At 44.8% G+C, this 11,300-nt stretch overlaps 1 protein-coding gene across 1 annotated transcript; it reads left to right on the top strand.

The window, feature by feature from the left end:
• Window positions 1-486: 486 nt before the first annotated feature.
• Window positions 487-10,771, top strand: LOC147011645 (heparan sulfate glucosamine 3-O-sulfotransferase 3A1-like). Its single transcript, XM_085855887.1, has 2 exons — window positions 487-910; window positions 7,746-10,771. Exons 1-2 carry the CDS (start codon window positions 591-593, stop codon window positions 8,365-8,367), a joined length of 942 nt encoding a protein of 313 aa, XP_085712013.1. The 5' UTR covers window positions 487-590; the 3' UTR covers window positions 8,368-10,771.
• Window positions 10,772-11,300: the final 529 nt, after the last annotated feature.

Genomic DNA, 11,300 nt, shown 5'->3' with positions numbered 1-11,300 from the left:
TCAGGAGGAAACCCAGCTCGACCGCAATGGCCCAAAGGGGACGATGACCATGACAACGATGATCAGGCTCTGTTGATGCAAACCTCATGCAGCCCGAAAGACAATTTCGATCAATGCACTTGTTCCTGGACGGCTTAGCGTTCTCATCCTTGTTAAAAACACATCTTCCCTTTGTCCGAGAAACATCGCGTTTCGTACATTACAGTCTCCTGTGAATGGCCATCTGCCCTGTGCGTCCACTTTGTCTGCCTCGAATGACTGCACACGGTGTGTCCGTAAATACACGACGCAATAACTTAAAATATGCACTTGTGGTTGTAGAGAAACCACGAGACAGGAGAGCTTGACGCGGAGATGCAGACAGATGTGCAGATAGACAGGCGGATAATCAAAAGCACCTTAAAGCTTCGCAAAGCCAATGCTCGGTTTGAGACCGGCGGGGGCTGCACACGCGCCCCCTCCCCGGGCCGTCTGCGCGCCTTAAAGGGCGAGCGCAGGAGATCCCGCACGAACACGCGCTGCTCGCTGGACGTGCTGGGGATCATGCGTCCGGCTTAGCGAGCGTCGACCGTTCCAGCAGCGCGCGCAGCATGATCGCGCACATCGCGTGCGCCCTGCTCTACTGCCTCCCCGCGCTTTCCAGAACCGCTCCGACGTCGGCACTGCCGGGGACACCGCGGGACCCGCTCCCCATCGCCGTGCCCGCCGCGGACCCCAATAACGCGAGTGTTGGCGCCGAGGAGGACTCGGGAGAGCGGAGGCGCCTTCCTCAAGCCATCATCATTGGGGTGAAGAAGGGAGGAACTCGCGCCTTGCTTGAGTTCCTCCGGCTGCACCCTGATGTGAGGGCGGCTGGTGCAGAACCGCACTTCTTCGATCGAAACTACCAGCGTGGGTACCGTTGGTACCGGTACGTACCGCATTGCGGGCAGCGTTTACCCAGTAGTGCGCAATTACCCTGACACCAAATTAAAAAATATATATATATATTCGCGAACCATTTGATGATGATGGGAAATGTGAATGATTTGAATGAACATCATTAGGATCACAATTGCCCATGATCCTTTTGAGCCGCTTCTCGAAGGACGTGCTCATCATTCGAGATCTTCCTTTCACCGGCAAGATCTCCTTTAATTGAGGTTTGATAGGACATAAGTGACGACGCACATCACCTCCATTCCTCGCGACCTCACGATATAAATATGCAAAGGGTTCGGAGAAGGACGTTGAAAGGGAGTGCCACCACAATCATATATGATCTAAGACGTTTTATAAGCGTAAACTCAGGCATTATGGGCACTACAAGTTTGGTAAAAAAAAGCCTTGTCCTATTTCATTATTCACACCGAACGCAAAGCGTAATTATTTCGCAATTCGATTTGATATTTCACGCAGGTACAATAAACATAGCCAACCGGACGTGAGGCATTGCCCTGTGACCTTTACAGCGGTTAAATCATGGCCACACCGAAGTTCTTTCCTGAAAGGTCAAAGTCGATGGTCCGAAGACCGTCCAAAGATTTCTTTGATCCGTCCAAAGAAAAACCCTCACATTTGTCCCAGGAACATCAGGGGTCATCCTGGCACGGTTCTCAACACATGTCCAAGGTTTATAAGGTCGTGAAACGCGGCCTAATTACTCAGATGTTCGTGGGCCTCTTGCAGCCCGGTTGTAAATAAGGGGCGAATGTCGGCTACCGTTAATTAAAATCGCTCGATTGTTACAAGGAGTCGGGGAGAGGAATTGCTGCGCGCGTTGCTCACACGAATGTAATTTCCTTCGAGTCACGCTCGGGGGGACGCGTGCTTGGTTATGTGTACCCTTTACCTCGATAGCTCACATTGGTCTCCTGAACGTGGCTACAAAACACTTGGATTTTGGGAATGCACTGAGGAACACCCACACACACCCTACACCTCTTGGTTCCACATTTCATTTGTATGCACCATCGGCAGGGGGAGGGAGGGGGAATCGTGATCTGTTCCTGTAGTGGAGAAGAAGGTTTCACGTGAAACGGAAAATGAAGAATTTTCTTTTTGAATATTCCAGACACATTGTGTAGGACCTCCTCGAGGAGTATTCAAATTGCTGAGATGATGCTACTTCGATATTTAAGGAGTTGTTTTACTTTCGATTTTGTGCGTAATAAGGGCCAATCAGTCGATGGTACGGCTCAGAGGCATCGCCGGATTGCGTGCACTCTGCATAATGGAAGCGTAACAATGGCATCCCTCCTCCAAACCCCAGCAATCTATACCCAATGTGTCCTCGACCATAAATATCCCTTATGATCCAACCTTGACGCTTCCATTAGAAGATTTCGCCGAAGCCGAGTGGGCAGGCCGTCCATAACCGTCTGTAATGCCCCTTGTTTTCACGGTAATCGAGACTCATACATAACCCCATCGGGGCAACGGTCTACAGCGCCACCGCGCGACCACCTTCACGGCTTGCCTCCAACGGGCTGTGAACGCAGACTCAATCCCATTTCCCTTCTTTGTTTGCTGGCAAACGTCAATTATTGTGGCACTTTGAAACAATCCCGCGATTCGGATTAAAACCGCCTGCCCGGTAACGCAATCTCCCAGCACTCCGTCTCGCTATATACATCACACCGAGCGACGCATTTCCTCGCCTGCCATGCCATGCATGCTGCAATTGCTGCATTGCCGCCCGCGCGATGATATTGGCAGCAAAATGTGTTTTTCCAGGAGATAGAAAAATCTTCAACCGATTTCTGCAGAGCTTTTCAGGCGATGCAGTGGAATATGAGACATTACAGTTAGCTTTTCAATGCAAAAGCACTCGCCAGAAGTTCAAGCAATCCGTCAGAATGTACAGCTGTCTACCTTGGATTCCACCATTGTGCAGGGTGTCCATAAAGTTATTGTGCAACTTTGAACTTTTGTGACTTTTCATGTGCACATGAAAGAAACAAGCTGTAAATGGTGCATGAAAGGTCGATTTATAAAGATTTTACTCAATGCAATTCAATTTTTTTAGGTTTCAACATAACTGCCATCTTTCATAATACATCTTTCAATCCGATTTTCCAACTTGTTGAAAACATTCTCCGGTTGCTGTTGAGTGATGTCATGAATTGCATTTGTGATCATATCCCTAAGTTCATCCAAAGAATGTGGGTTTGGTGAGTAAACTACAGTTTTACGTAGCTTCATCAAATTTCGTCCAGTGGGGACAGCTCAGGCGAACATTTAAGATATCATTTAAGAACCACCACACGTTTGAAGCGTAGTGACAGGGAGCCGAATCTTCCTGCTACAAGGTGATATGTGAAAGTTGTAATCGTCATAGTTTTGGAACGAAGACATTATACAACATGGCAAACTCACATTCACCAATGACTGTTGCTCCTTCCGAAACAAGAAAGGACCAACGAAGCGTGACTCCCTGAGAGAACACCAGATATTGATTTTTGATGAGTCTCTTGTTCCCAGACTTCCTGAGGTTTTCCTGTCCCCCAAATGCGATGATTGTGGTGGTTGACTATCTGATGTACAAGTTGCCTCATCAGAGCATGTCAACTCGTCAAGAAGCCCATGGGAATTGTGGATTTAACATCAGCAATAATAGCATTAACAACTAGAAGGGCACTCGGTAGAACGCATATCTTCGCCACGTAATGCCTGATCCATGAGAACGAATTAGGCCAAATACATTTTTGAAATATCATTATATATCATGCTATGCAGTACTTTATCGTTTTTGGCCTTTTCTCTGAATTTGAAGAATCACTTTCAAAATTAAATAATTCTCATATCCAGATCCAGATTCGGATCTTCAACAAAATCGAATCAATTTGTCGTGGTAACACACCCAACATTTCCACCAAGTTTCATTTCAATCCGTCTACAACTTTTTGAGATATCATGCTATATATTAGTTTAGCCCTATCAATAGTTAAGAATCAATTAAAAAATTATCACATCCGGATCTGGAGTCGGATCTTCACCAAAGTTGAATCAATTCTTCCTTTTCACACATCTAGCTCAGCATGTCCACCAGGTTTTGTGTGAATATGTCCACAACTTTTTGAGATATCGTGCTATATATCAGTTTTTACCCTATCTCTCAATGGTGAAGAATCACTTAAAACATTCTAGTGGTCAGATCCGGATCGGATCTTCACCAAAATCCAATCATTTCGTCCTTGTCACACACCGAACCTGTCCACAAAATTTCATCCGGATCCATCGTCAACTTTTTGAGATATCCTGCACACAACCAAACAAACAGACAAACAGACAGAAAGGGGTGAAAACATTACATCCGAGGAACACTCTGCATGCATCATGCACTTTTGTTTGACTGCCATCACAAGGCTATTGTCATGCAGACTTTCTCTACCATGCCTTGGAACGATACTTATAGTAGAGAGGCAAGTGGCTCAAAAAGATAACTTTTAATCAGCACCGAATGAAGACCTTGGACTCGACTGATTTGTTGTTCTCTTTTTGAATTTAGAGTTGAAAGTCGAATGCCTCGATACTTCACAGAACCATTCTGTCTGTGTCACTCTAAAAAACCATGTTGCGTTGTGGACAAGGTCTATATAAAGATCATGTCAGCATGAAGGGGAAATTCAAAAACCATGGGTGACAAGGAAGACCGAAAGCTGATGGAGCTGGCAAGCCAAAAATGTAATCCGACATGAAACAGATAATGAAGGAAACGCTGCAAAAGACGATTCTGAAAATGAAGGCGAAGTTACAATACAGAATAAAATGATGACTGTTAAGAGGGACAAAAATTACTATGGCAGCGAGGGCGGTGGTACGTTCAAGTCGAAAGGCTTCTCACGTTCCACGTATGAGAAATGACACTTAGAATCAATCAATGCATTGGAGTTGAACAAGTTCACAAAATGCAACAACTGCTTGGAGTTGCAGTTGCGAAGATCAATATTCAAAGTTGAAGGCACCAACACTTATAATTTAGATGTCTAGCATAGCATGTCTCAGGTCTGACGTTTCGACCTCAGAGGACCAGGAACATCGAGAGCCAGCACGGGCAAATTGAGAGGCAAACAACCTCGGAGCTCCCACCCCAACCCTTTCTCTTTGTGTAAAAAAAATTACAGTTACAGGAGAAGCTCGGGCATCCCAACGGACACTCCCTGGCTCCCCCTCTCGACGCCCCTGCAGAGGACCACTCAGTGGTCAAAACCAATCTGAGATGAAGCTAGACCATTAAAACGTCACACCTAATCCTTGTCTGCTGGACAGCGGTGTTCTCTAGGCAAGTTTGTGGTGCCTTAATTTTTTTGAATAATTAGCAAGTAAACTTTTCCAATCTCACACTGTCCTTTTGCTCCAAAGGACTTTGCCAGAATCAGCAGTCGAAAAGCAATTGGGGTTAAAAGAACCAACTGTCTTAAGTTCAGATGTAACTTTAGATCGGCTTTGGAGATCCTCCAAACATAGACCTCAGTGGTATGACGATCTGACTTACAAGTAAAACCGGCCATAAATCAATAAATCAATGTGATCTGTCTGTACCAATCCTGACAAATTAGTGTCATTGTCACTAGGGCTTTACCGAAGAGATGCCTCAGGTTCACCACATAGTCAATTGTATTTTTGGTTCTACTGCAAATAACTTTGATCACCTGAATATCAGGGATAATCTTTGATGAGTAGAGAATGCTTGATCTACTCCCCGAGTGAAATGCCCATGATTAAACAATAATCGGCGATGTCACATCCGTATCTCACAACATCTACAAACTCCACCGCACATTTGACTCCACCACCACCCCCTCTCCTCCCCCTGCATCCCAATCTTCAATTTTAGATGAGACAGACGGTTATAGCATATAAGAGTTAGCTGCTTCTCAACCATCGGAAAAGAAGCAAATTCGGTGCTTTTTATGATTTAGTATTAACGCCGGAAGTTAAAATGCAGGAAATGATGTTAATGCAAACCTTTGACCTTTTGAACCCAAAATCTAAGCAGTTCATCTTTACATCATAGTACAAACTTGTACCAAGCTTGGTCAATACATCTTCAGCGGTTCACAAGTTATCACAGTAACGGAAATCTGCTACACATGCACGGGTGGACGGACAACCCAAAAACATAACGACTCCGACGCCTTCAGCTGCAGACAATTAAAAAAAACACTAAACTATTTATTAATTTTTTTTTTTTAAAACATGCAGTCTTCAAAAGACAATGACAAATGTAGGAATACAAGGTTCTCCATCTTGTGAAGCTGATCATTTCGAATTTGAAATTGGTGAACTTTCAGAAGATAGGATATGGGATAAATGATAGAGGACCTTTGCATATGCAAATATGGAGGTATCTTGGTCTCAGACCCCACCCCCACTCCCACGCACGCTCATTTCCCATCCCCTTATGCTATAGTGCAAAGTTTTTTTTCCCTAAACAACAAGCTTCGATGATAACAGCATACCTTCCAGTGGCATCAGTAAACTCACCCACCTTTAGGAAGAATGTGCGACACTGGCTGAAAACCACTGAGAAAACTCGAAAAGCACTCGGACGAGCGCATACCTCTGCCAGACTGAATAGTTTTCACTTTGTATCCCACTGATAGGCCAGATGTGGATCCAGACCTTAAGCAAAATCTAATGGGCTTGTTCTTGTCACCGAACCAACTCATCCACCAAGTTTTGTTCCAACTCGTCCACAACTTATTGAGATATCGTACTACGTATCGTTTTTGACCCCATCTCTCATTGGTGAAGAATCACTTTAAAATTCTAGTACCTAAAATCTAAGCAATTCGTCTTTGTCACATGCCCAACCTGTCCACCAAGTTTCGGCCGAAACCATCCAAAACTTTTTTTGTGATATGCTGCTCAGAGACAGACCAACAAACAGGGGTGAATACATAACCTCCATCAACCTTCGATGGCGAACGTTAAAATTACTTTTATAACAGATATCAAGACTTATGGAAGAGTTGACACACATATAATATGTCACGTTTCATTTAATGGTCATCGGTGAAACTTATGCAAGGAATAAAATTATTAACTCTCCTCTGTGCACTAACCTGAGTCCTCCCCTCCCTTGATTCTAGCCTTCGTAACCTTTTCTCCCCACTCCTCCACCCTAATTTCTCTCTCCCACTATTACTTCCTCCCTTTCTTCCGTTTCTCATGTTTTAAAATCTCAATTTAGCCACCACATCCTCCAGTGGGTCCACATTAAATACATGGCCTCTTGGTAAAACCAGCTACATGATACTTGATCGATGTTAACGTTCATGATTAAACCCCTGGTTCATGATGTGGGAAACGCAAGTTCAAATTTCCTACGCGATACACGTTTGTCTATTGTCTCCTTTGGTCCACATAATTCATACAAGGGTACACTGATGTCTCGGAAAGTCTGTATTCTGTATGCGATCTATTTGCAAGCACCTCCATGAGCCCCAAGACCAACGTTTGAAAAGGGACAACAATCTAAACTTGTTGATGGTTTAACGATTTGATTTATGAGTTAACAAAAATGGCTGTTTGGTCAAGTCGTTAAATGTTTGCTTCTTTCTCCACTGGCTGGTGTGGGTTTGAGTCCCATGGCTGCTCACTCTTTCCAACACACACTTGCAAATGTGACGTGTTTGACAAATATCCCTGAACATGAGCCCAGGGAGGCCTTTGTCCTGCATTGGACTAAAATAGGCTGGCTTGGAGTTTTCAGTTGACACATAGGCTCAAGCTTTATTTTTGATTCCCAAACTCCCTAGGAGCCTCATGCCACCTTCTCTCGAAGGTCAGCTCACCATGGAGAAGACTCCGAGCTACTATGTTACACGAGAGACCCCCGCACGGATCCAAGCAATGGCGGATGGGAACACCAAGCTGCTGGTGGTAGTGCGTGATCCTGTGACCCGTGCTGTGTCTGACTACACACAGACACTAAGCAAGCGCCCAACGATGCCTGCGTTTGAGGCACTGGCATTCCGCAATATGAGCACGGGCATAGTTGAGACTGGCTGGAATGCTCTGCGTATAGGCCTTTATGCCGAGCACCTGCAGCGCTGGCTACAGCATTTTTCTCGACAGCAACTTCTCTTCATCAGTGGTGAGCGGCTCGTGACAGACCCTGCTGCAGAGGTCACCCGAGCTCAGCACTTCCTCGGTCTGAGGCCACTGATCTCGGACGAGAACTTCTATTTCAACACCACGAAAGGCTTCCCATGTTTGAAAAAGGCTGAAGGCCAAGGACGACCACATTGCCTGGGCAAGAGCAAAGGTCGTCAACATCCGGACATCCGGCCTGAGGCTTTGCTCAGGCTGCGAGAATATTTCCGTCCGTTCAACCGCAGATTCTATGAAATGGCTGGCCATGATTTTGGTTGGGACTAAAGAACAGGGCCTTGAAAGATATTTGAACTATTATGCCACACTGTCTTTTTGACACCCTCGATTGAGCTTGAATACCTTTGCAAACATACTGGCACCCGGATGCTCCAAGTACACAAATACCTGTGTCAAATCACGTTAATATTCTTTAAGACAGTTTCTAAGGGTAAATACTGATACGGTTGATTTGACCAATATGGTCCACATTTCACAGGAACTTGAATGTGGAAGGTGCTCAGATCCATTTGCTGTTTTCGCAGCATCTCTGTGGATTTAGCAAAGGCAGAAGAAAATATCGTGTTTCAGCCAAGACCTCCATGAGGTTCATTAGGCCTTTCTCATTGCTTGAGCTGCAAATTTAGCTTTGTCCTATAGGCAAGGAGAGAGGGAGAGAGGGAGAAAGTGAACCCTTGGGTGTTCTTTGCACTGGGTTCTCAATGCTTTTCTAAAACCCTAAACTGCAGCTCACATCCCTAAAAAGGTTTGGCACGTCCATCCAGGGATAGCGTCCCATCTGGCAGAACCTTTATTTTGCTTTTCGAGTGACTACAGGGAGTTGAAAAGGCTTTTTACAGTCCTGGCCCATAATCCCACAGACAGCTTGACCCAGACCACAATGCTTCTGATGGAGCCTGCAGCAGTGAGCTCGTAAACTACTTCTTTTTTTTTATATCACTCTGCCGTCAAAGGAGTCAAAGTGCATCATTTATCATTATGTTATGCTTGGAGAGTGAAACACACAACCGTACACATGGGTTTACCTAAGACTCAGCTTTACAAAGCCAGGCAAGCATGTGCCATGTGTTGGATGAGATGGAGAAATCTGAGGGGGTAGCACACATCTGTCTATGGCTCAATGCATACCTAGTAGATTGTCACATGCTGATTGGTGTGTGCACTTTGCTGTGCTAACCTTCCCCCATTCAGCACCTCACTGTCATCTAATGTCATCCCCACCTTACCTGCGACTGCGAGTGTTGGATTTCGAGTTACAAGATCCCATGAGACGGAGCATTCCATGTAGCTCAAAATTTCAGACCAAATATCTTTGTGATTCCTCGTTGTATAGCCAGCCAATGGAAACATTACTGTCTCTTTATACGCTGTGTTCACACAGAAAGGTCACATCGGGCGAAATCCTAACTTTGAGAACTGAGGTGTGCGCGTGTTGTGCGTGCGTGCGTGTGCGTGTGTGTGCGTGCGTGCGTGCGTGCGTGCGTGCGTGCGTGTGTGTGTGTGTGTGTGTGTGTGTGTGTGTGTGTGTGTGTGTGTGTGTGTGTGTGTGTGTGTGTGTGTGTGTGTATGAACGGAAGTTAGTAGATCAAAGCTTTCAGACTAGTTAATCCGTCTGGGAACATGCACTTGCAGTATGGATTAAATCTGTTGGAGCGCGGCTCTCTGAGGATGCACACACTCCCTTCATCAGTCACGTGATCGACCGCCATGACACCTTGCGATGCCAACTCTGCTCGTTTGGCCACCTGGCCCACAGTAAATATTTTCATTCGAATTCCAAAACTTCACTGCGGATCAAAATTCTTGGGAATTGGTACGGATTCATTTGCTCTGGATTTTGCGTGTTGTGAACACACGACATTAGATACATAGAAATACCACGTATGATTTTACCTGCAAGAGCATCGAACTCCGAGAGAGTGAAAATCCTTTTCTTTTCTTTTTTTCTCCCCCCCCCCAACAAGAATGTGGGTCCTTTATGATTGGAAAATGAAAAAAAAAATGAACAATATGCAATGATATTTAATTCATATAAATCTATGTATGAAATATTTAGTTCTTATACATTCACCGAGCACTCTTCAAACAGGATTTGAAATTCTGCAAAGTTGGGGAAGGGGTGGGGGGGGGGAAGAGTTTCCCCAGGGCAAGAAAATTCAAAATACTGCAGTGAAAATGCATCCCTCTATTTTTTTATGTTTTTTGGTTTTTTAACGACTCTTGATGTGCACAGCCATCTCATGCTACTCTCCCCAAAGATGTATCTCCGATACTCAGGACTCCACGCCACGCAGCAGCATGCGAACACGGTCAGACATGTTTCTTGTTCGCCGAAGGTTTTATTATTTCTCCTTTTCTTTTGTCCCAAAACAAGCTGCTTTGTATTTATAATTTGTGCTTGAAATTGCATGTACTTTTCCGTGATATCTCTACCACTAGTCGACTAGTGTAAGATCATTTAAAGCAGTTGGTAACGATGGTACTTCACGTAGCCTGCGTGGATTTGAAACTGCCAAAGGAGTATATGATCACATCGTATACACATGGCCGAGAGCAAGGCTCGTACCGTACAACGTACAGACGCAATACGTGTACAATGCTTATACCATAACGTTAAATTATTGAAGTTTACTGTTTCTGAATAAACGCAAAGTATTTTTTATCTTTCTCACCATGCTTTCGGCTCAATCGTTGCCTCGGCTGACACACACAAACAGAGACACACAGACACTTTGAGACCTGGTAGATCTCTGTTCTATCTCCTGAAACCTACCCATCTGTGGAGATAGCAGCCAACATCAACAACTTACACACACACACACACACACACACACACACACACACACACACACACACACACACACACACACACACACACACACACACACACACACACACACACACACACACACACACACACACACACACACACACCAAGAGGATGTGAGATTCTCGGAATGGAATAAAAGTTTCACATGTGTCGGAGCTAAATGGTGATATATCGACGATTGCTGCCGAAAGAGTAAGAAACCATTAGCAGCACATAGCTGCTCGTAGTAGTCACCTGAAAAATGACTTCAAAGTGATGTCGTGCTTGAAAAAGAGAATTTTCCGAATGTCTAAAGTTGAAATAATCCGCTCATGCATTCTTATTGAGTTAAAAAGTTGGCCAAAGAACGGGAGTGAAGAAGCTTAAGATG

Source organism: Eptatretus burgeri, chromosome 15, assembly GCF_056783735.1.
Source record: "Eptatretus burgeri isolate ZD-2024b chromosome 15, Ebu_testis_v1, whole genome shotgun sequence".
In the NCBI taxonomy this organism is placed as follows: Eukaryota; Metazoa; Chordata; class Myxini; order Myxiniformes; family Myxinidae; genus Eptatretus; species Eptatretus burgeri.
Note: the sequence above shows the minus strand (reverse complement) of the source record. Positions and strands in the feature narration are given on the sequence as shown.

Bases quoted from the DNA above. Each gene is read 5' to 3' on its own strand.
- LOC147011645 (XM_085855887.1), top strand. From the start codon at position 591: ATGATCGCGCACATCGCGTGCGCCCTGCTCTACTGCCTCCCCGCGCTT. The intron at 911-7,745 runs GTACGTACCGCA...CAAACTCCCTAG, and splicing joins CGTGGGTACCGTTGGTACCG to GAGCCTCATGCCACCTTCTC.